The 27,357-nt window shown below is 31.6% G+C and overlaps 1 protein-coding gene across 1 annotated transcript in view; it reads left to right on the top strand.

The window, feature by feature from the left end:
- Window positions 1–22,173: 22,173 nt before the first annotated feature.
- LOC111684819 (nipped-B protein) overlaps window positions 22,174–27,357 on the top strand; it is a 193,100-nt gene continuing 187,916 nt past the window's right edge. The window contains exons 1-2 of the mRNA XM_046956292.1: window positions 22,174–22,311; window positions 23,167–23,356. Of these exons, the coding sequence (XP_046812248.1) occupies window positions 23,268–23,356 (89 nt within the window). The 5' untranslated portion in view covers window positions 22,174–22,311; window positions 23,167–23,267. The remainder of the gene's footprint in view (window positions 22,312–23,166; window positions 23,357–27,357) is intronic.

Here is a 27,357-nt window from a genome sequence, read left to right as displayed (position 1 = left end):
CATAGAAATTGATGCGATGATAAAATTATCGGATGGTTTTTCATGAGACGTGACAATACGTCGGCATGCCCAAATCTTGTGTTGGTGTATTTTATCTCGAAGTCGTATGCAAGTAAAATAAGTGCCCAACGTTGTAAATAATTGGCGATATAAACGGGAATACCCTTCTTGGAACCAAAAATTGTCAATAACGGTTTGTGGTCTGTGTGAAGTGTAAACTTCCTTCCAAAAAGCATTTTGTAAAAACGTTGCACAGCGAATATAAGCGCTAATCCTTCCCTTTCTATTTGGCTGTAGTTTTTTTCGGCTGTTAACGAACGGGATACTTGTTGTATGGCTTTGATGCTATTATCAGGAAAAGTGTGGTATCTGACAAGTCGAAGTGTGTAAACACAGTGCTGTCATTACAGTGTGATAATATTTCCTCGGGCGTTGGCTAAGGATATTGGTTTGACTCTATCATATTGTTGAGACCGGTGGAGTAGTCTCCAAAAATTCTTGTTTTACCATTTCTTCGGCTAATAACGATTGGCGCAGCCCATGATGTTGAAAAGCAGTTGAATTTGGCGAGAAGATTGATTTTGTTAGTTTTTATGTCGTTGGCGCTGTCGTTAGTAGTGAATGCCTCAGGCTTACCAATAGTTTCCCAAGTTATTGTTGATATTATTGATATGTCAGATGCAGTATCAATCTGTAATCGAACGGGTTGATTAGTAATACTTTTTCATGGACTTACCAATAGCACATACACTTTTTGTTTGATGTTCAATCTTAGTGTTGTCGGTTTTGAGATCGAGAACTATCTGTGTTTCGTCCACAAGTTGATCTAGATTCATGGAATCCTTTGAGTCATCTAGTAGTTTGAGTAAACGTATGCGAATGTCGTTATCTTTGTCCGACTTGAGACCCAAGAGGAAAATAAGACATTTGAATTGGTAAATTTTCATTTCGCCCAATTTGAATAGTTCACATTGTAGGTTTACTTTACTGCCGTGTTCTCGGAAATCCTCATTATTACCTTTTGCAAGTTGTAAACATTTATACCGCTGGCTAATATACTTTACCGAAGAGTTTGTTGAGTTTTTCCACTGTCTTGAGAGTCATCTCAGAAGGCTTTTTTGTAACACGTAGTTTTTAAAACTTTCGTGTACACGGTCGGACATTTTTCTCCAGAGAAGTGCAACCTTATTGTAAAGTGGTTGACAGGGTTACCCCTAACAATATTATATTCCAATGTAATCAAAATTTTGTTTTAAATATGTTTTGAAATCGAAATGAATTTTAGCGAATCAATAAAATTTAAAAAATAAAAAATATATAATATAAAGATAATGTAAACCGATTTGGTCTATTTTGGTTAAGAGACTGACGAACTGGCTAACATGTCTAGATCGTTTGAGAATAAGGACCTAGAAAACTTCGATGATACAAATGAGATGAAAGATTTATAATCGCAACTAGATAATTCAAATTAAATTTTTCACTTTTCTTAGCTATTTAATCACTTTCTGGTTAACAGTTTTTCAAATCAGCCGAAAAACGAACACGCACGAAACGCGTTCTGTACCTATGTATATCGGAAATTTTTTGTACAGCCAGGATGTATGATAACTTCTGTAAACAAATTTTCAGAATTTTTAAAACTTTTTGGTGATGTAAAAATATGATAACTAAACATTTAATAAAAAGTTCGGCGTTCGGTCAAAATTTCACCGAACATTGGCTGAACCACACTTTTTACCGAACTCCGAACCCGTACTCCAATGTTCGGTCGGACACTGTTAATATTGATGCGTTTACTTCTATTGTGATATACATGATTTATAGCCAACTTCATAGCACATTGATTGTCAACATTAAAACTACGCTTTCAACTTTCCAAAAACCAAGCTCCTGCAAAAATTTTCTTAAATAAACAGCTTCTTTTGATGCATTAGATATCGACATGTATTCGGCTTCTGTACTGCTGAGTGCTGTTGTGGATAGCTTTTTTGATTCCCAAGAAATGATGCTTTTACCAAGGTAAAATCCGGAATAAGATTTTCTATCCACAGCACACTCTCCCCAATCAGCATCTGCATAGACTTCAAGATTTTGGCTTCCCGAAGAAAAATTTAGTTTCATATTTCGTGTTCCTTTTAAATATCGAAGAATACTCTTAGCAGCTACTCAATGCTCTACATGTCGATCTGAATTTCTTTGGTCCGGTCTTGTTGTTAATGCTAAAATCTGAGATTGATAAGTTTAGGATTAAGTGTCAACTTTTACACAGTCGTTTTATTTGAAAACCAGGATTTAAAGGTATAGATAATGGCTTGCAATTTTCCATGCCATATTGCTTTCATAATTTGTTAATGTAGACTTCTTGACTTAACTTTATGTCTCCTGTTTCTCCATCACGTTGTACTTCCATACCCAATAAATGTTCCAGCAGGCCTTTGTCAGTTATTTCAAATTCACATTATTTTTGGATCCAATAATGATATCGTCAACATAAACTGCTATTATAATTAAATTGTTGTTATATCCTGTTACCACGTCCAGTTGATATAAATGCATTTTTTGCTCTACGCTAAAGCTTAACACACGTATAGTTCTGTAATGAACTACGGTAGTTTATGTCATACCTTTGGCTGCAACCTTTAGCAACAAGTCGGGCTTTGTATCTGTCAACTTCTCCTTTTATATTTTTCTTTAAAGCATCCCACCAAAAGAAGTGAGGAAAAAGAAGTAGAATTTTCACCACAAATAACATACTTGAAGTACTTCCAATTTTGGTAAAAAACCTATGAATTTTACATTAGCATGTCATTGGAGGGATGTTGTTCAATTTTGACAACTTTGAAATACATCTAATCTTATTTTTAGAAGCAGTAAAAATCCGGTAATTGGATGTCAAAAACAAACCACCAAAACTTGATGTACTTCGAATATGCTATTTGTGGTGACTTTTCTACATTTCTTTCCTCACTTTTAACTGGGTTTTCATTTGTAAGGAAATATTTGGTTTATAATGGCGAAAAATATGTAATCGCATTTTTAGATGTGATTAAGATGTCGTTTGTAAAGTATTACATCAATTATTTTTTGCTGGGATAAACCCACTTACATTTTATAGCTTTGTGGCCATTTGGAAGTTCAGTTAGTGACCATGTGCCCTTATCTCTTAAAGAAGTAATTTCCTTTATCATTGATTCTTTCCACTTCTTACAATTTTTACTAGATAAAGCATCTTTGTTTTAGGAACTTTATCCTCCACATTATTTAGTAAATTAATAGCTTTTCTTGGACGTCCAGGTTAATCTGTTCTTAAAATTTTCGGTTGGCCAGGTCCACGGGTTGCATTACCTTTTTTTTCAGGAATATCTAGCATAATCGTCCATATCATAGTAATCTTCAGAAATTGTTTAATCAAACTCTTCTTCTGGAATAATTTCTGGTACATTTTCATCCGTAATGGTTACTTTGGCTTGACTTTCATGTTATAATACTTCATTTGTTTTTATGAGGTCAGTAAAGGAAATAAATTCCTTATTTGAAGATCTCTCTTCTTTTACTGGTATTCATCAAATAATAATAATACGTCACGACGTTCATACACCTTATTGGTTTCCTTGTCGTATAATCTATAAGCCTTAGATACAAGAGAATAACCAACCATTATTAACAACGAACCCTTTTCATCAAACTTGCCTTTATGTTTCTTATTTAATGCGACACCAGTTGAACCAAATATCTTCAGATGTTTTACATCCCAGCAAAAAAAGTGAGGAAAAAGAAGTAGAATTTTCACCACAAATAACACACTTGAAGTACTTCCAATTTTGGTGAAAAACCTATGAATTTTACATTAGCGTATCATTGGAGGGATGTTGTACATTTTTGACAACTATGAACTACATCTTCATAGATTCATAGATGCAATAAAAATGCGATATTTGGATGTTAAAAATAAACCGAATTCGTTCAATGACATGCTTATGATCATTTTATTGGGTTTTCACCAAAGTTTGATGTACTGTACTTCGAATATGTTATTTGTAGTGTCTTTTCTACATCTCTTTCCTCACTTTTAACTGGGTTTTTATTTGTCTGGAATTATATTTGTCGTTTGTAAAGTATGACATCAATTATTTTTTGATGGGATTAGGTTTTTGACCCGTCCAGACCTCATGAGGATTTTTGTTGTCTTAACTTTTCGATGGACATCTTTTTCGCAAATAAGCTGCTGTAGCTATAGCTTCAGCCCACAATTTATGGTCAAGTCCGGAATCTATCAATAAACATTGTGCTATTTCTACCACTACACACACTATAGGTTTTTTTCAATGAAATTGCACTAAAAAAAATATTTGGCAATTTTCAATTTTGAAGATTAAAATGCACTACTATAAATTGGTAATATTTATAAACAAAATATAATCAATAGACATAAGAATGATAATTTTTTCACATGGAAAGAACATTTAAAATTAAAATGTACAAAAAAAGTATCAAATAAGAATGATCTTTTTTACTTTCATTGTTATGCATTCTTGAACATTATTTAGAGTGTATGTTGTTTTTGTAAATTATGCTCTTGTTTTTGAAAACAAGAGCTGACAAGCAACTAAATAAAGCGGGAGGTTCGCGTCAAAGCATTACGTGCTTTTCATACCTACTTTACGCTTCAAGTTACATGCGACGATTTTTAAGCGTTTTTATTATTTATTTTTTCATCATTAAACCCATTAATTTATGAAAATCAGAGTGGGGTTGTGCACTAAATTTGCAGTTTCCACTAAATGTTAGTAATAGTGCAAAATTTTTCACTATCACTAATAGATATTTAGTGGTGAGTTGAAAAAGTACAGCCTCACTAAGCAATAGTGGTATTGATACAAACAATTTTTTTACTAAAATTAATTTAGTGATAGTAAAAAACCCTTTTTTCAGCTTTGTGCATTTTTTTCTCCACTAATAGGATAGTAGAAAAATATAATCATTCACTAATTGAAATATTTGTATTTTTGACGCTCTTCTTGAGAAGTTCGTGCTGTATACATGTAAACTGCCAAAAATCTTCGTATTCAGATCAATACTGGCGCCGACGTCTGATCTAGATATACGCAATTTATGGCCAAAACTCAAATCGCGAAATTACTTTTTTGGTACTGCAGTGTTGAAGTAAACACTTGACAGATTCTAAAATGGACTTTTGTTTTCTGGCAAATCTACTACACATTAAACCACTATAAAACAAAAGTAAACTATTTTTCATAATTTTAAAAAATATGTTTCTAAAATGTGGGTATTATTCTTTTCCAACAGATTTTTTAGTAAAGAAAAGAATACAAAAAATCAAAATTAAACCAATGTGTTGGGAAATATTTGCCATTATTTTATTTTGCCATAACTTGCCTGTTTAATAAAAAATAGGAGTTATTTAAACACAATTTTTTTTTAACATATTTTTGGTTCGAATTTTTATACAGACATAAATTGAGAAAAAACAAAGTGGTTAAAAGTATTGAGAAAAATATATGAAATCGAAATTACATCAATATATTAGGAAATATTAGCCATCAAATTTTTTTTAATAAATTTTGCGCGTTTAGTTAAAAAATAACTATTTAAAAATAATATGATTTGAATTTGATTATAAACCTTTATTAAGAATAAAACATAATTGGTTGAAGTGTTGGGAAGAAGATAAAAAATCAAAATTAGGCTAATTTATTGTGTCAATATAGTGTAGTTAGCTGTTTTTTATATGGGATTTGGGAGATTTTTTGACTGTATATTGCGGAATTTGTCATTTATATTGACTTGTTTAATTGTATCAATTTCTGTATTTATGTAATTCTGTAAATAAAAATGTTGGGGATTTTATGGCATATATTGGGATATGTGCTTTAATTCTATGTGTAATTGAGTTTCCTTGTCTTTGTGTTGGGGAAACATTTCATTCCTGTTTGTGCTGTTTTTTTTAAGCTGTAGTTAATTTTTTATGTTTTTTTGTTATTTCTATGACTTTGGAAGCCTGGTTTCTTGTGAAACCTGGTAATAATGTTAAATTAATATTAAATTAAATCAAAATGTAATATAGCTCTAAAGATAAAGTATTTGAAATACTAATAAATCATAATCATAATTTACTAGGGCATTTAAGTTTTTCTTCGCTTAATTTTGTTTTATTTAGGTGACTGAGATTCTATTTTGCTACATTAAGAATTAACTTTTTTTGGTTTTGTTTTTATATTTACATACTGTTTTTTGTAATGAATTAACTGACAATGATCTGGCAGTATCATTAATTTGTAATTTTTAGGAGACTTATTGTTACTGTTAAATAATGGTTGATAATCATTTTTTAAGTAGTAGTCTTGTAATACTATAACTTTATATGCATTTTGCTTTCTTCTGATAAATGAGCTGGAGTTTGTTTATAATTGATATTAGAGATTGTTTTCTGTTGTATATTTTCTATTATGTGAATGGTTTATCATTATTGAAATATTGTATGTTTTATTGATATTAACATGCATTTTCCCTTTGTTGGTTATTACCTTTTTGATATTACCCAGCAAAATATTTGCTTACAAATTCACTGGAAAAATCACCAGAACTCATCGAGTAAAGTACTTACAATTCAACTAGAAAAAGTACTTATTTTTGTTTGAGATGTTCCAAAAGTAAGTCATTAATGAAGTACTTAATGGTAATCATTGTAAGCAAAGATTTTGCTGGGTAGTATCACTTGATGTTAGCTAAAGCGAAAGCGCGATAAGAAGCAAAAACGAAAAACTCTGAGTGAAATTAAAAAAATATATATAATAAGGTGTAAAAAAAATAGAAAAAAGACTATTAAAATACATATTATTTATATACCCAACAGTGAATAATCAAGTTTATTAAAAATAAATCATATTATTGGATAAAAACTAATTTAAAAACAGCCCAACAATGACTGATTGCAATACATGCAAGTCAGCCATTAGAGGTGAGACAGGCATTAGATGTACAAAAAAATTCTCAGGAGTGGATCAATACTCAATGGGAATGCTAGAGGCAAATAATTTTATAAGGTTCATTTGCGAGGACTGCATGCAATACATAAGGAATGTTGATCTTGTTTTAGGAGAAATACAAGACGGAGTAAGAATAAACAAACAGAATTTAAAAGAATATAAAAGAGAATTTGAGACATCACTAAAACAAAATGAAAATGAAATAAAACAACTATTGCAAGCTATTGAAAATAGGAGAGACTTAAAATAATAGATAAAACACAAAAATCATGTGAAAAAAACGTTGAAGAAATTAAGAAACTTTACGGCACAATAAAAGAACATGAAAATAAAAACCAAGAAGTATGTAACAATATAGAACAATCAAACGTCAAAATGTGTAATGAAATAAAAAAAGCTATAAAAGAAACAAGTGTCAAACAAAACAAACTATCATTCTCAGATGCATTGAAAAATAATATGGTGTTGCCAGAAGTTAAAAATCAGGCTCCTTTAATTATAAAACCAAAAGAAAAACAAAAAATAGAAAAAACCAAAGATGATTTAAATAAAAAGGTAGACCCTGTAAACTTTAAAATTATAAATATTGAAAATAAAAGAAATGGTGCATTAGTGATACAAAGTGAGAACACAAATGAACGGGAAAAAATAAAAACTGCAATTGAAAATGAAATGAGTGAAGAATATGAAATTAAAGTACCAAATGAAATCGACAAGTCAATTGTTGTTACGGATATGAGTTTCAAATACGGAAATAATGAACTAATTGAAAAAATGAAGAAACAAAATCAAATTCTAGAAGGAAGCAAAATGGAAATTATAAAAATATATGAAATTAAGAGAAATAATAGAAAAATATTTAATGCTAAAATAAAAGTAGATAATGAAGCATACCCAAAAATACTATCGGATGGGAAAAATGTAGAATATTTGACGGAACAGAAATAACACAATGCTATAAATGTAAAGGATTTAATCATAAGTCACTAAACTGCAAAAATGAAGAAGTGTGCTTTAAATGTAACGGAAACCACAAGACAAAAGAGTGTAATAAAGAATATATAAATAAATGCATAAACTGTATAAGAACCAATAAACGATTGAACCTAAACTTGATGAAAATCATGCAACCATAAGCAGAGAATGTCCAGTATACCAGAATAAGCTAAAAATGAAGAAACGAAGAATAGGCTTGGTAGATTAACGAAAGAATATACAAGGAATGTACTCAAACATACAAGGACTAACAAATAACTTCAACCAATTGGAAGCAATAGCAGATACAAGAAAGTTTGATTTTATAATTCTAACAGAGACACACCTAACGGATAAAATAGACGAAAATGAAATACTACTCGATAATTATCAACATTTTGCAACACTTTCAAACTCAACAAGAACCGGTGGATTAATAGTTTATTTTAATAAAAATTGGCAAGTGAAACTATTACAAGAAAAAATATGTGAATCGAAATACTGGATAAGTGCTTATAATATTAAATATAAACAAATTTCAATGATAATAGCTGCAGTTTATAGATCTCCTAGTAGTAAAAATATCCGATCATGAGATAATTGAAATAAAAATCAATGATGAAAAAACTAATCATATAAATAAAAGAGAAATAGAATACTTTAAATATAATAAACTTAAATTCCAAAGAGAAATAAATGGCAGATTAAAATTTGACGAAGACCAAGACATAAACTACAATGTAAATCTTTTTGATAAAGCTTTAGAAGATTCTATTAAGAGACTAACAATTAAAGAATCAATAAATGAAAGAAGTATTAAAAATAAATGGTTTAACAGACAATTACAAATTTTAAAGAAAGAAAAAATTATAAAGTATAATATTGCTAAAATAGAAAATACACATCATGCCTGGAATGAATATAAAAGTGCTAGAAATATATACAAAATAAAACTAGAAAATGAAAAAAACGATTATATTAATAAACAAATAAGCAACACCAAAGACCAAAAACAAATGTGGAAAAATATTAAAGACTTAGTCCTAAAGAAAAACCGATCTGTGATACAATCTGTGATTTTTAATAATATAGAGTATAAGAATAACTGTGATATATAAAAACAATTTAACGAATACTTCGTGAATAGTATTAAGGATATAAGAGATAATATAGAACATGTGCAATATAATAATCAAATGAATGTGATAAATGCTAGATTTAATTTTCGTGCAATATCAATTATAGAACTTAAACAAATATGTAAACAAATCAAAAATAAACCAGACTTTAATAACATTAATATCCAAATGATAATAGATAATTGGAATTTAATTGGTTGTAATATACTAAAAATTGTAAATAAATCATTGGAAACTGGAATCTTCCCGGATAATTGGAAAACCTCAATGATAACTCCAATCGAAAAAATACCAAAAACGAATAAATGTGAAGAATTTCGTCCGATTAATACATTAAAATTATGTGAAAAAATTTTGGAAAAAATTGTAAAAAAACCAACTTGAAGAATTTTTAGAAACAAATAATATATTATCCAAATATCAATCCGGATTTCGAAAAAGTTTCTCATGTGAAACAACGGTCAATTATATCATAAACAGGTGGAAAAATATTAATAAAAATAAAAAAATTATGGCGATTTTTCTAGATTTTAAAAGAGCATTTGAGACTATCGATAGAAACATCCTTATACAGAAATTATACAATTATGGAATTCAAAATAAAGAATTGAAATGGTTTGAATCATATTTAACAAATAGAAAACAAATAACTAAAGTGAACAACATTAAATCAATCGAAATTGAAAATGAATACGGGGTTCCACAAGGATCAATTCTAGGGGCTCTTCTATTCATTATTTATATAAATGACATGCCAAATATACTAAAAAAATGTGAGATAGTATTATACGCGGACGATACTCTAATTTTCAATGAATCGGATACGAATGAGGAATGTGTAAATAATTTAATGGAAGATATGATAACTATAAATAATTGGCTCAAAATGAATAAACTAAAACTAAATGAAAATAAAACAAAAATACTAAACATGGACAATAACTTAAATTTCGAAATTAATAATACAATAATTGAAAAAGTAGACTATATAAAATACTTAGGTTTTATAATTGATAAAAATATGAACTTTAAAGACCACGTAGAATACATATGCAAAAAGATCGGGAAAAAAATTGGTTTCTTTAGGAGAATAAGAAATAAAATTTCAACTATAACTGCAATAAACATTTACAATACAATGATAAAACCACACTTTGAATTCGGTTCTACAATTCTATATTCATGTCTTACAAGTAATCAAATTGAGAGACTATAAAAGCTACAAAACAAGGCTATGAGGTCAATTATAAAGTGCAATAGGTTTACACCAATACAACTTATGCTGGACACTTTAAAATGGTTAAATATTAGGCAGCGGCTTCAACTTAATACATTGATATTTATATACAAAATGAAAATGGGAAATGCACCAGAATACCTAACAGATCAACTAACTTATGTCAGCCATATACAGCACTATAATCTACGAAATGCGAACGATTTTAGACTGCACAAAGCTACAAGCAATAAAATGAAGAGGGCCCTATTCTACAAAGGACTGCAACTGTTTAATCTGCTACCAACGGAGACCAAGAATGAACAAAATTTTAATATATTTAAAAGAAATTGTGTAAATTTTGTGAAAAATAATATATATCAGAGTTTTTAATAATTTTAAATTAATATTAAAGTAAATCAAAATGTAATATAGCTCTAAAGATAAAGTATTTGAAATACTAATTAATAAATAAATAATAAAAATAATAATAAATTGACTGAGTTGTGGTGTTATTATTGCATTTGATGGTACTTTGGTAATGTTGAGGAATTAACTATGTTGATTTGCTTTTGCAGTTGGAAATTCGCTGATGAAATAATACTGTTTTTGGTGGGTTGGAATGTTTAGATTGGTTTTGGAATTCTGTCGTCATTCATATTGTTATTGCTATTCTAGAGTAATTGTCTTCGTGATTATCCAATATAATGAATTACTGATATTGACATAATTGTGTTTATGGTTTGTTTTATGTGGTTATTGATATTTGTATTGAAATTTTTAATTATTTGGCTGAATGTACTATTTTCAATTGCCATTTACTTTTTATTTTATATGTGGGTGCATCATTGAATATCTGTGGACTGATAAAAATTTGCTAGGTATATGTAAATGAGGTATCATTAGTGTTTTTCTTGTAATTGCTTGGATGAGGATTATTTGTGTTGTTTGGATTAATACTTTGAACATTGTTGATGTTATCTGCTTCATTGTTTTTTTATCCAAAATTATTTTTAATATCTTATTGTTATATTATTAGAAGTTGGAACATTGTATTTTCTTTTACTTTATTTAACTGATTATATTATTTAACATGCAGGGTTTCTTAAATTTGTATTTTTCTGGTAGTTCATTGTGTTCTTTATGTGAGACCTTTTTTTTTTTTTGATAAGATTTTTATTTATGTTGTATTGGTCCCTCATATTACTCACTAATTTCTGTTATTTGTTTCTTTTTAAGGTATGTTATAATGCAAGTATTTTAGACTGTTGCTTTGGTATTATTGGTTGCCTATTTATTGTTGTTGGTTCACATCATTTTAATTGCAATTTAGTTTAGTTTTAAAGGGTTGTATACCAAAAAGGTATCCATCCACTCGGACACCCAGGAGGGTCTATTGTGATTCTCTTTAAGAAGAAACAAGAAAAATAGATAGAAAGAAGATACAAAAGCCGGAGAGATAAGTTTGAAATAACTGAATTCCTATCCTAATAGAGAATGAATGTTGATAGTATTGGAAGGGAATTCTATGAGGTCCGGCGCCTAAATCCCCTGACAAAACCTAGAATGTCGCCTATACTACACCTAGATACATCTCCTAAATCATCATGGAATGTTTTTCCTAGCCATTTCCGCCTCAGACTCTGTGCACCAGGACAGTCACACAGAATGTGTTCTACTGTCTCTAGCTCCTCTTCGTCCTCACACAACCTAAAAAAACTCCTGTGTGTTAAAAACCCAAGTACCCAAAAAGGCTCCTATTGCGCAGTGACCGGTTATCACCCCTACTAGAATTCTAATACTCCTCCTGTCCAATCCTAATAGTGTTCTGGTTGCCTTGGCATTCAACCTCGGCCATAAGGCTTTGGATACCCTGCAATCCATCCTACTATGCCAGGATTGGTTGGAGGAGTTCCTGAATTTGTTGGAAATTAACCTATAGTAGTAGCAGATAGGAGGTTTTACCGACCTAACTCCACTATCATTGTCCAGATCAGACCCTTGTCTGCCCAGTTCATCTGCGATCTCATTACCCTGTATATTACAGTGCCCTGGAACCCAACACAACCTGATTGTATACAACTCAGATATCTCGCGGATAGCATCCCTGCAGCTGCTTACCAATCTGGAATGAACTACATGACATTTCAGGCCTGACTATCAACATAAACTGTCACCCCCGACCCCCTTCTAATGTGTGTTTTTATCAATTACATAGCTTCATCCGGAAGTCTATATGACACCTTTATGTTGTAGTCTCCTAAATAAACTCCTGCTCCTGTGCCGGATTTCATCTTGGAACCATCAGTGAAGATTGCGCACCCTTTAAACAAAACTTCAGATCCCATCTATGTGTCCCTACTTGGGGTGTTATACCGAAGTCTAGTGTCGTAACTTTCATTACCTGTTAGACAAACCTCGTACAAGATCTTAGTGTGACCCACCCTCTGAGGTATTACTAAAGATGACTCATAGAGTCTCAGTAAGTTTCTAGCCGCCACACTCTCAACATATTTGTCAATGGAAAGTAGGCTCAGAAACATGTCCAATGCTGTTTGTGGCGTGCTTCCCATCATTCTGTACCTACTCTTCCTCATAGCTACCCACCACACCGTGCATCCATGATAGTTAATGATAGGCCTTACTACCGACGTATAAATCCAGTTTACCATGTTCGGTCTTAAGCCCCAGTTCTTACCGATGGAGTTTCTACATGTGTAATAGGCATTGAGCCCCTTTTTCAGCCTTTCATGTAAATTTTTCTTCCATGACAGTTTGCTGTCATGGAAGAAGCACTCCTCCTTGTGGTGTACCCCTGGTAACTTTATTCCTAATCCTGTCCTCCCCTAAGGTTGAGTTGATAACTCTGCTACCCAGCATAGAAACTATCCAACTCACCAGGAAATCCTGGACACCGAGTGTAACCAACGACTCCTTGATAGCCTCTATTTTAATATTATTAAAGGCTCCTTCTATATCCAAAAACGCGGCCAAGGTATACTCTTTGCGATCTAGACCGTGGGCTAGACGATAGGCTGATAGGTCTAAAATCCTTCGGTTTAGAGTGGCATGCTTTGCCAGCCTTGGGAATAAAAATTACCCTAACCTCTCTACACCCTCTAGGTTGATATCCCATTATAAGACATCTCTTGAAAATATCGGCTAAAAGCACCAATGCGTCATCAGGGATATTACAGAGCATGGCTGGGAAAACACTATCCGGACCCGGCGATTTGTAAGAGTCAAAAGTGTTTACCGCCCAGCTAAGTTTATCCATGGTGACTATTTCCTCAATTTGACCAGATGCATGACTAGAGTCTATAGGTCTAAAAACCCCCTGCTCTACGTCCCTAGCATCAATGTCCTCACATCCAGGGAAGTGTGTTTCCATAAGCAGAGAGAGAGAGTCTCGGAGTTAGATTCCGTCCATGAGTTGTCTTCCCGTTGAATATAACCTGAGACCGTTGGATCTTTGGATATTATTCGCCTAAACGTTGACGTTTTCAACAGATTCACAGTATGTCACCCACGAATTCCGTTTTGCTCTTTTGAGATCTCCCTTGTACTTATTAAAGCACACTTTATAGTTGTTCCAATCTGCTGTTCGCCCTGTGAGCTTGGCCCTATTAAATAATTTCCTAACCGTCGACTTTTGATTACGAAGTTTTCCGGTCCACCATTTAGGTTGTTTTTGTTTGCCCGGATATTTTAACGGACAAGATATCTCGTAGCTCTCTTTTAGCACGTGAGTAAGTTTATCCACAGCGTTGTCCAAGTCCTTAGGTCGCTGGACCAAGAAATCAGACTGCGACAAACCTGACTGAACCCTGCTGAAGAAACTTGCCCAGTCTGTCTTACGAGGATCCCTTTCAGGGATGCGAAGGTGATGCGTATAAACCTTCCAATCCCTAACGAGATCATCATGTCGGTTCGTTAGTGTAATGTCTATGACTGCTACCCTATCTTTATTCCTGAAAGTTGGTGTAGTGCCCCTGTTACAGATTATAAGATTATTCGCAGTAATAAAATTAAATACACACTCACCTCTTTTGTTGATGTCAGCACTTCCCCATTGACTGTGATGTGCATTTGCATCACAACCCAGTATGAGGATGGCTCCCTTCCTTGTAGCAGATGCCGTGAGCTCCAGCACCTCATTGCCAGGTGGCTCTATAGCTTCATAGGGCATGTACACCGAGGCCATTGTAAGCAGTCGTTTGCCCTTGGTCTCTCTATTTATGACAGTGAGATCACCTCTCCTGAAAGAATGAGATATTAGAAAATTTAGCTCAGTTCTTGCTAATATACATGTTCTCACCTTATCCACAGTGGACGGGACGAACAAAATATATCCCTTATTCCCCAATCCACGAACTTTATTTTTATTTATCCAAGGCTAGATCAGGTCACGTCTGTCTTGGATTGGCTGATGAATTTTATCAATTCTGCCAAAGCTGCCTCACAATGATGCAGGTTTATCTGCACCACCAGCAGCTTCCTTGGATCTGTTCTGTTTAGAATATCTAAACCTAACAGTACCAAGACCAAAACTATCAACACCGCTCACCCGATCCAAGAATTCTAGGGATTTTCCATCCACTGCGAATCGAAAATCCCTTCCTGTATTTTCCTTACACACCATTGAAGTAACATACTTCCATTGGTCTGTAAGGTGACTACCATTTTGCTTTGTCAATACCGCCAGTATAGTCCCCACCGGCCTTATGGGGCGTGGGATCCACACTGTCACTATTGACCTAAGAGGCAGTTCGGATGATTGAATCACTTCGAGCTTAGTGTCCTGAAAAAGATCACCAAGTTTGGCAACTGTGGCCCTTAAGAATTCAAAATAATTCTTATTACCACAGCTGACAATCTTGACTCCTTTAGCCCAGTCAGCACCCTTAAATGATACATCCCGGACTGCCACTATGTGCAGCTATCTCATCCAAGAGCCTACTCTTAACCAGCTGCCACAGATCGGTACTGATCTTCCCATCCGGATCATTCCGATCTATAACTTGCGCTTCGGCAGCAGGAACACCACTCTCCTTTCTTTTATATAAACGGCAATTAGCAGATGTTGACGGTCTTACATCCAGGCCGACGACATCTGCTGATTGCAGTTCCTCACGAGAAGTCCCACCCAAGAGAACACTTACAGACCATGGATCCTTTCGAATCTGGCCACATCCTGTCGGTGCCTTTTGAGAAGGTACTTCTCTTTCGGCGAGAACGACGCCGGATCCCTCTGCTTCATCTTAGCCAGAAAAGCCAGAGATTTTCGAGTGCCGTTCTTTGCTCTGTCAAGCTTTGTTCGGCCAGCTTTTGAAATATCTCGTGGAGAGGCAATAGGCGACTTCTCCACGGCTGCTTGCCGAACAATTTTGGCGTCATTTTTTTGAGATTGTTTGCCAATTTTGGGAAATTTCTGTTTGCTTTGAAATGGGGGAATGTTGTGTGGTTTAAGGATGTTGTGATTGCTCTGTCAATATTGCTGATTTGGATGAATTTACTTTGTGACTGTATTGGTGGATGATGATTTGTGACAGTTATTGTAATCTTTTCTGCTATTATATATTTTTGCTCTTATAGAATTGTCTTTTCATTTTGTTCTTTTAAAGTTAGTCTTGAAATTTTTATTATGTAATTGACTGGTAATTTTGGTATTTAAATTCGATATTTTTTGGGGGAAGTTTAAAACTTTCTTACAATTGACTTATATTTTTTCTGAAATGTTTAACTGATAGGTGTTTTATAGCTTCATGTTTCTGTCTGATTTACCTATGTCCTTTACAGTCTGGAGTGTTAATTGCCATATAGTTGCTGTATGACATATTGATTTGTTCTGTGAGTTCATTTTTGAGATTGTTTATGACTTCTACATATTCATTTCTTTATTTTAACTTATTTTGCTTCGTTGAATTACATTTGATTGATTGCGAATTATGTAAGAATTTATTTATAATCAATGCGGTACAATTTATTTGTCCTATCGTAAAAAACTTGTCCTATTTTTTGAAAATGTTGCCACTGCGTCCTTCCGAATATGACCTATTTTTATCAAAACTTCAACTTTGGGCGACATGTTCTAAAATCCCAAAGCTGGGATCAGAAAACTGAAAGCAGTTTTGGAAACCTCAATATGTTTTCTATTTACTCCAAAAGTATTTTCCCAGCCCTGAAAGAAATGTGGACCCTATGGGCAAAAATGTAAAAAAAATTAACAAGCGTTGAAGATTTCATTGAGTTTTGTTCATAAATAAAGATTTTGTCATATATTACATATTTGTTAAATTTCTAAAACTATGATTTATATCAAAATTTTAATAGGGTCGCAGATAGCTACAACAATTTAGTCCATATTTATCCCTTAATATATTTTTTTAGTTAGATATGGAAATTCTCGACCCTTTACAAAAATTTCAAGCCAATATCTCAATTACATTCAAAAATATGTTCATTTAAACCTGTATCCTTTAATTTCATATTTTAGTATTAAATATGACAGAACATGTATAAACCTTACATTTACCTATTTTCTATTTGTTTGCTTATCCTTATAATTGAAAGGTCCTATTATGCTTAAATTTTCCGAAATTTATAACTATTTTTTACCAAAATTTTTTCGACAGATCATTTCGTTCTGTTTCGTTTATGATCATGTAGGTAAAAATTTACAGGTAATGATAATTTCGATTCAATCACTAATAAGAAATATCAATGACTGAATTACAGGTTATAGTAATATAGTCCTAAATGTTAATAGGTAGACAGTACGTAATTTTTACTTTGGAATACCTGTATCGGAAATGACAAGAATTGGTATATAAGTAAACTTCTCAGATTTTAAGTACCATATTTAATAAATCTACAATGAAGATTACATTAAAGTACGAAGAGTTGTGTTCCGTTTTATGGAGTGTATCTTCAAAAGGGCCAGAAAGAATTGAAGACATTTCAAATTATATAAAAACTACATATAGTAGAAAAGTAGACAAAACAGGCATATCAAAAATTGAAAACTTTTTGATGTAAAAAGTAAGTCTGTGGATGAAAATCAAAAGAAATTTCGATTAAAATTTTGTAGTTGGATGGAAACTACTACGGAAATCTCAACTTAGAACACATCAGCAGGAGCGCCTTGCAAGTCATACGAAGACTTATGTTCAAGGTCAAAAAAAAGAGGGTCACACAAAAACTTTTTTCAATCTCAAATGAGGAAATTGCTGATACATTTAACGAAATGCTGAAAAAGGAAAACCAACCTATGGATGCCGTACATATTGCAACTATTCTTCCTAATGCATCACCAAAACGACTTAAGCGAATTGTGGAAAGTATACCAACTCCAACATCACAATCAAATTTTACTGAAGAGGAAGCAATAGCGCTTATGTTGGAACTGGGACTCAGTCGAAATAAGTACCAAATATCAAGGAAAGCTCTGTATGAAAAAGGACAAAATATATTACCATCATACAAGGCGATCCAGGAAAAAAAAACAAACTATCCTACCATCACCTATTGCTGTTAATGATGTGGAAGCTTGTATTGATATATCATCTTTGCTCGAAAACACAGCATCAAGAATTGTGTCAGACTTTTCAGAAGACCAACTAAGGAAAATTCATAACTGTGATGTTGTCTTAATGTGTAAGTGGGTATGTGACGGTTTATCAGCACTTCCAAAATAAGCTTGTGGAAGTCGGACATTAGCAGACTACAAAAGTGTATTTATGTCATCATTAGTGCCATTACGAATTCGTTCATATTCCCTTAATCCATCATCGTCAAGCATCGGAAATTCATTTGAAGATATATGGATCAATACAACTCCGGGTTCAAAAAATTTTTGTAGACCCATTGGATTTGAATATATAAAGGAGTCAAAGAAAACAACAAAAGATTTAGAAGATGAAATAAATGCACTGGAGCCCATTTGCATAAAAATAAAAGAATTCTCTATTAACGTATCATATCAGCTAAGCTTAACAATGATTGATGGAAAGGTCAGCAATGCCATAACAGAAACTTCCTCCTTCTGGAGATGCTCAATATGTAATGAAAAAAAGTCGCAATTCTCAAATATAAACAAAAGCAGAAGTATTAATGAAGAAGTCCTGTCATTCGGAATTTCACCACTTCATGCCAGAATATGATTTTTGGATTACTTTTTACACATAGCATACGACCTCAAATATAGAAGTGTGCCAGAGAATCTTACTAAATCAACAAAAAATAATGAAGAATTGAAAGAACTGAGAGCTGGGGAAAAAGCAGAATCCAAGAAGAATTTAAAGTTCAGATGGGATTAAACATCGACAAACCACTTCCAAGTTGCGGTAGTACAAATGACGGTAATACGGGGAGAAGGTTTTTTCGTGATTTTGGAATTACTTCAAAAATAACTGGAATCGACAAGGAGTTTCTTCGAAGAGTTAACATTTTAATGGCACTGAATAGTAAACATAAAATTAATGGAAATCGATTTGGGGAATATACATCTGAAATTTCTAAATTACTTGTATCTCTGTATCCATGGAGGGAACTAACACCAACAGTACACAAAGTATTGTGTCATGGTCAAATAATAATTGAATCGAATATTCTTCCACTTGGAGAGTTAACAGAAGAAGCCCAGGAAGCGAGGAATCGAGATTTTAAGCATGTTCAACTTTTCAGCTCAAGAAAATGCTCCAGGCAATCACAGAATGAAGATATTTTTAATAGTTTACTTCTATCTTCTGATCCTGTTCGTTCAACTATGCGAAAAAGATGGATTTGTTATGAAACTCTATCATCTCAAAACGAGGAAGATTTAAAGGACTTGTATTACCTTCTGGATATGTATACCGATATGACAGATTATTTTATAGAAAATAAGTAGTGTTAGGAATTAACTAAATAAGTAGGTTGTAAGAATTAATTGTATTATGTTTAAGATAAACAGTTCAAATAAAAAAAGCTATTATACTAACTGATGATATTGTATTAAATTGTGTTTTATATTTCGGTGGGCGGGAAAAGGGTTTGTGTGTGGGGTGATTTAGGTGTTGTTGTGCGTGGCTCATAATAAAATTATATTTTTTATTGTGTATACAATGTTATAGTCTTTAATAAAATAATTAACTAAATAATTTTTAAAAATTGTCCAAATATTTTATTCAACACCAAATGTATGTTCTGTCATACTTAATACTAAAATATGAAAAAGATGAAATTAAAGGACACAGGTTTAAATGAACATATTTTTGAATGTAATTGAGATATTAGCTTGAAATTTTTTGTAAAGGGTCGAGAATTTCCAATCTAACTAAAAAAAGATATGGACTAAATTGTTGGAGCTATCTGCGACCCTATTAAAATTTTGATATAAATCATAGTTTTAGAAATTTAACAAATATGTAATATATGACAAAATCTTTATTTATGAACAAAACTCAATGAAATCTTCAACGCTTGTTAAATTTGTCATTTCAAATAAGAAAATGCAAAAAAAAAAAAAAAATTGAAAAGGTCAAAGGGCATCCCGCAATTCCCAAAAATAGGAATGAAAATCCCAAAAATGGGATTTTTTACATTTTTGCCCATAGGGTCCACATTTCTTTCAGGGCTGGGAAAATACTTTTGGAGTAAATAGAAAACATATTGAGGTTTTCAAAACTGCTTTCAGTTTTCTGATCCCAGCTTTGGGATTTTAGAACATGTCGCCCAAAGTTGAAGTTTTGATAAAAAATAGGTCATATTCGGAAGGACGCAGTGGCAACATTTTCAAAAAATAGGACAAGTTTTTTACGCCAAAGCGTTCTGCGTAAAGATACCTTTTAGAAAACTATAAAATTGTTATATGTTCTTAAAGAAAATTTTATTTTATTAATAAAAGAGTTAAGACACATTTTGGGCAAAAAAACGGCAAAAATCTAAAATTTTTTGAATTTTTAAATTAAAAAACGTATATTTTTGGATCTGTAAATGATATTGATCTAAAATTTTTTGTATATTATTGGAAATTTTGTTGTCTAAATAACAAGAAAAAATTGAGTCCATTTGGTCCAAAATTACGCCCGGTATTAAAAAAATGGCGGACCAAGGTATTTTAAATTTTGTATCACTAAATTTTTAAATGCCTATAACTCGGATATTATAAGAGTATGTCCAAGCATGTTTTTTTTTAAGATCTCGTCGAGCGCTTTCAGAAAATATAAAAAAATAAAAATGTATTTGGGTGAAAAACAAAAAAATGGCACGAGTTTAAAAATTTTACATGTCGTAGGTACCCTACTTTGAGCCGCCACAGCTCCGTCCCTGGGGCATCTGCGGGGTTCATCTTCAAAACTTAAACTCGAATACTCCTTGGCTACGCTCACGCCAAATTTTATCCCGATCGGATCAGCCGTTTAGAAATCCCAGATTTATTTCCAAAAAATTTCCATTCTGCCCCACTGTGTATTGTTTAACTTCTACCTCTCTAAACTCCCCACACCTCCACAAGGTGTCGATGTTATATCTTATGCGGACGACTGCACCATTATGGCGACGGGCCAAAACGTTAATGAGCTATGCGATCGAGTGAATGATTGTCTCGGAGTAATACACAACTTCTTCACTGGACGTAACCTGAAACTATAAAAAGCGAAGTCTTCAGCTACACTTTTGGGGGTCACCTTTGACATCCTGTTTACTTCCTCAGTTCATGCCACTGCAATTACGCACAAATTGCGAAGTAAAAACAAGGTCCTCAAAGCGCTAGCCGGTAGCACTTGGGAAATGGACAAGGAAACCTTGTTGGCTGCTCCAGTGTGGTCTCCATCGCTGAGTGATACCCAGTGGAGAAATATTCAAAGCTGGCAAAATGCTGCCCTACGGACTGTAACCGGCTACATGCAAATAACCTTAGAACACCATCTACATGAGGATACGAAGGTCATCCCAGTCAAGGAACATAATGTGATGCTGACTAAACAGTTCTTCCTCCTCCGGAGGAGTCATCCCAACTTTAACATCACCCAGTTGGATGCTCCCCCGAGGCATGTCAGGAAGGACCTTCGTGTATACGAAGAGAGCATACGAAGTTATGTTCAGGATCCCTTAGATCGGACTTCGTATACAGCAACTTTGAACGACATTCATAGAGACGCCATCAATACCGCGGTTTCAGGTTACCGCATGAATGTCGTTCTTGGAGGTCGTCCATAGCAGAAATAGAGAAGAACCTGCCGCGGAAAACAAGAGTTGCTCTGGCACAACTGAGATCGGGATGGAGCAACAGGCTCAACGCCTACTGGTCCCGCATAGACCGTGCCGTCCCCAACAGCTTGTGGACAGGGTCCCCATGATACCCACCACATATTCAACTGTCCAGCCCACCCTACTTCACTTAGCCCAATGAGTTTATGGACTAACCCTATTGAAGTAGCCCAATTTCTTGGCTTGTACCTAAATACAGAACCCCCGGATTAAAAATTGTATAGTTTAAGCTATTACAACCACAACAAGTAAAATTTTAACTCAAACTTCTCACACGTTATCTAGAAACAACATACCACAGTTTATGGTTTAACAATTTTTCGTTCTCTATAGTTCATAAAAACTCACATTGCGATTATTAAAAATTATTGGCATTTAATTGTATTTTCTTAGTTAAATTTAATTCTAATTTTCTGGTTAAATTTATAATTTAAAAGTTAACTGGATTTGGTGAAAAAATAACTAACTGATAGCTAAATTATAGCTGAACTTGTTGAAAATGTGGGTTATATTTAAAACTATTTACAGAATATTATTTTAAATAGCAAATCTCCAAAATATTATGTTTTATATTATACAAATTGAATTGTAATATTTTTCAGAGAATTGAAGCCACAATATGAAATTCAGCAAAACGAAGTGAATGGAGGTACTTATCCTGAATTATTGCAAGGAATTTATAAATTTCGTCCTAATGTTTTTATCAATGATAAGCATTTAAGTAAGTATTATTTTTTACAGTGAAAAAATCTTTACACTAAAAATAATCCTTGCTTAACTTTACGAAAAAGTTTCGTAACTATTTTTTTTTATATTTGCAAAAATTTCGTGTGTAATACGAAAACTATCTAAAAAAACCCTAAAGTAAGAACATATTTCGTAATATTTTTTTGTAAATTTAAGCGAAATTAATATAATGATATTAATTATATTATTATTAAATAAAACTACAACATATTTCAATAAAATTTAAAAAATAGTATAATTCAATTCACGAAATTTTTTCCTTAAAAAACTTAAAATTCGTGTGGATGATTTGTTACTTCCTGTTCCTCTATGTCGTTTTATGTTGAAAACAATAACAATTTTTCGAATTTATTTGTTGTTTTAAATATAAAACTAGAAAATACTTGTTCTTTCCCATTTAGAGGAACAGACCTTTAAATAAAATTAGAAAAATTACTTAAAAAATTAACAAACATTTTTGCAAAAATTAATATTTCGTAAAATTTACCATATTTATTTAAAATTTATATTTTACAATTTATATAAGTTAATTTCCTACAATTTCGTATATATTACGAAGCAATTTCGTGGTGCGCAACAAAGAAAAATACTTACAAATTACGACATTTTTCATATATATTTATTTTAAGTGTAGTAATAAACGAAATGATTTTAATAAAATAAAACAAAGTATGTATCTTAACACCATACACGAAAAAATATATTACGAAATGTGTTCTTACTTTCGTAAAAATAGAAAAGATAAAACCTTCGTAAAGTAAAGCATCGTTTTTTTAGTCTACATTTTAAAAGATCATTTAAAGCATTTTAATTTATTTTTACTTTTTAGCTTTAAAAGGTGAAAATAATTTGGATATTAAACAAAATACTAATTGGTTGTCATTAGAGAATGAACCGGCTAATCGAAGTGTAATCGACATTACTCAAACTATGAGAAATGACAAAACTTCTATTGAACATGAAACAAAATTATCTGATGAAAGTACTGAAAGGCATTCTAAGTCATTGACAAGTTTGAGGTAAGAAAAATCTGAAAAATACTATATTTGTTTGTATATTAAACAGACTATCTGTATGGAAAGCAGAACCGTGATTTTAGTTTATTTCTATTATTTCACCTAGTCACCATACAACCGAACACTACAAACTGAGCTCTTGAGCTCATATAAGCAAATCTATATATCTACAAAAACAGGACAAATGCGTTTTATATAAGCATAAAGCTGATCGGTTCTTATATGGAGAACAAAATTTCGAAATGTTTTTCGGCTGATCCCCACAAAACGACTCGAAATTTGAGCTCATCGCTCAAAGTTTAAAAAATTCAAATTTTTGACCAATAGTTTAGGTTATGTTATGCAGAAGAGAACATAAGATGAGTAAAGACAAGAAAGCGATAAATACAGCAATGATAGTATTAAGAAAATAAGAATAAACTGAAATAGATAGAGTTAGTATAAAAAACATAGTATGTGTTTAATTACACACCCATTTCCATAATCTTAAAAATGCAAGGATACGTTCAGGTTAAACAATTGATAGATCAGATAGATCAGAAAAGTAAGCAATAAGTAATTGTCTCCTCTTCTTCCTCATTTTGACAACTCCTAAAGAAATCATTGTATGGAAGAGCAATGCGTCTTGCATGATTTCCAAACTTTGAATGACAAGTAAGAACTGATAATAGAATACTCAAATGAGTTTTGCTAAGACATAATATGTAGGATGTTTTATTAGGATCCACACAGGGCCAAAGCATCTTAGCAGTTGAGCAAGTATGTTCTCGAGACCATCGATCTTGGGCTGAACAGAAACAAATGTTATGTATATGTTTCTTAATGGCAACTAGGGGATGGTCTATATCCAGTATGGCCATCCTCGTGCCAGCTTTTGTCAAGATATCAGCAGTAATATTGCCAGTAATATCCCCGTTTCCTTTAACCCTAACTAGGGTAATTCTTGAATGTCTCGCCATCTTGTTGAGATACGCTTTTAATTTGTATATGTTCGAAAGGGTCACAATTGTTTTTATTTTTAGTCACAGTATTTGTTATTGTTTAATGTAAAAGTCTCACAATTTTATTTGCCGTAGCGGGAGCCCATTATTATGTATTCATCATATGTATGAGTTAATAAACAATGTTTTATGCAAAAAGTACTAAAAGTTTAGTACAAAAAGTACTAAACTCGTATTTTTATTTTTTCGTTAAGTTATGAAGGAGTCAAAAATATTTTTATATGTTCTTTGGTTTAAAAGATACAAAAAGTACCAAAATAATTTAATTTCCTAATTAATTGACGATTACAATATAGCGACATAAGTGCAATAATACATTGTGATGAAATAAGCAATATAGATGAATATGTTTTAAACTTTGACAATTGCCTAGAAAAAAACAGTACAAAAATTCACTATTAAAAAGAAAATATTATATTCAAATAAAAATAACTGGTTTAATAACGTACTTAGAAATTTAAAAAATGAGAAAATTGTTAAATATCATAGAGCAATTAATGAAAATACAAATGAAGCCTGGAATATTTATAAAGAAATAAGAAATAAATATAAAGTTAAAATTGAAAATGAAAAAAATAATTATATAAATAATAGGATATGTAATACAAATAACCAAAAAAGAAATGTGGTATAAAATAAAAGAATTAGTCTTAAGGAAACCAAAACACGTGATAAAAACTGTGATATTTAACCAATTAGAATATAAGGATAGTATGCAAATAGCTATAAATTTAAATAATTACTTTGTAAATAGTATTAAGAAAATTAGCAATACCATTGAATATGTGCAATATGAAAATAAGATAGAAGACGTACAAACTAAGTTTAAATTTCTTGCAATAGATTTACAAGAGTTAAAATGTATATGTAAGAGTATTAAGAAAAAACCTTACTATTGTAAAATATCAATCAACATTATATTAGACAATTGGGACACAACAGGAAAAATTATGTTAAGAATAATAAATAACTCATTAAAGTATGGAATATTCCCTAACAATTGGAAAGAATCGATGATTACACCTATAGAAAAGGTTAATAATACGACAATGTGTGAAGAATTTAGACCAATAAACTCTCTAAAAACGTGTGGAAAAATTATTGAAAAAGTTGTAAAGGATCAGTTAAATGAATACATGGAACAACATAAACTTTTTTCAAAATACCAATCGGGTTTTAGAAAAAAATATTCTTGCGAAACAGCTGTCAACTATGTGATAAATAGATGGAAATATACAAAAAGAATTAATAAAATTTTGTCAATTTTCCTAGACTTTAAAAGAGCATTTGAAACAATAGACAGAGAAATATTACTAAGAAAATTATATAAATACGGTATACAAGAAAATGAACTAAAATGGTTTCAGTCATATCTAAATAATCGTAGGCAGATAACAAAAGTGAACAACATAAAATCAACTGAGATTGAAATGGTTTCGGTGTAGCTCAAGGATCAATACTCGGTGCATTATTATTTATTATATACATAAACGATATGCAAAACGTATTGGAAAAATATGAAATTGTATTATATGCAGATGACACTCTAATATTTACGGAAGCAGAAACAGAAGAGATATGCAACAATAACTTACAAGCAGACATAGACAATATTAATAAATGGTTAAAAATGAATAAGTTAAAATTAAATGAAAGTAAGACTAAAATAATGCAATTAAATATGGAAAATGACAAAATTTTTAAAATTAACGACGTAATAATAGAACAAGTTAAGAATATAAAATATCTAAGCTTCATAATAGATAACGAGCTAAAATTAAAAAAACCATATCGAATACATATGCAAAAAAATAGGAAGTAAAATTGGATTTTAAAAAAAAAAATCGAAATAAAATAAATTTACTAATATATACAATACTATTATAAAACCACATTTCGAATATGGATCAACAATATTATACACATGCTGTACAGAACAACAATTAAATAGACTCCAAAAACTACAAAATAAAGCAATGCGTGCAATATTTAAATGTGACAGATATACTCCAATAGATGAGATGTTAAATGCACTAAAATGGTTAAATATCAAAAAAAGAATAGAACTAAATACTTTAATGTTAATACAGAAAATGAAAAGAGGAAAGTCGCCAGAATATCTAGTTGAACGATTGAGATATGTAGGAGACGTACAACCATATAATTTAAGATATGGACAGGATTTTAGAATTCTACGCGCAGAAAATAGCGCAATGCAAAAATCACCTTTCTACAAAGGACTAAGACTATATAACTCGATGCCAATTAATATAAAAAAAGAAACGAATGATAATATCTTCAGAAAAAAATTAGTTGAATTATTAAGAAATGTAAATTATAGCTTAAGATACAATATATTGTTAAACAATTGTAAAATTTGATATTTGAAAAGTATTTAAAATACTACTAATAAATAAATAAATAAATAAATAAATAAACCTTCCGCTGATATTAAAAAAGTTCTAAATAACTGAAAATGGAGTGTTGAAACTGAAAAAATTATTCTAATCTAAAAATAAATTTAATCTGATGTTAAACCCCTTCGATGTTTTAAATACAATATTAAATTTTGCATTGTTGTCATACAAAACAACAGAAAATGTTACTGTTTGTTATCAATACAATGTATTTTTCATAAAAAAGAAGATAATTGTAAGTGTAATATGAAAATTAATAAAACTTAAATTAAAAAAAATATTTTTGTCTCCCTTATTTAGAATAATCAATAATAAACATTTTAATGTTTATTTTTATAAAAAAATGTATTTTTTTGCATTTCTTGTTCAAGTTTTAACCATCTCCATTGGGTGCTAACGTGTTTTAATCGTGCTCAAACTTCGACTATCTCATTATCTGGATGGGGTTATATGGGGTTCAGACGAACTTAGTTCCAACATCGACTTTTTGTGGTCACTCTAATAAGTATATATGTAGGTAGGTTAGGTATCGAAAGCAGCTTCTACAAAAAGGAGTAGAAAGTTGGTACCGTTCTGTTACCCTACT

The sequence above is a fragment of the Lucilia cuprina genome, chromosome 2 (assembly GCF_022045245.1).
Source record: "Lucilia cuprina isolate Lc7/37 chromosome 2, ASM2204524v1, whole genome shotgun sequence".
Classification (NCBI taxonomy): Eukaryota; Metazoa; Arthropoda; class Insecta; order Diptera; family Calliphoridae; genus Lucilia; species Lucilia cuprina.
Note: the sequence above shows the minus strand (reverse complement) of the source record. Positions and strands in the feature narration are given on the sequence as shown.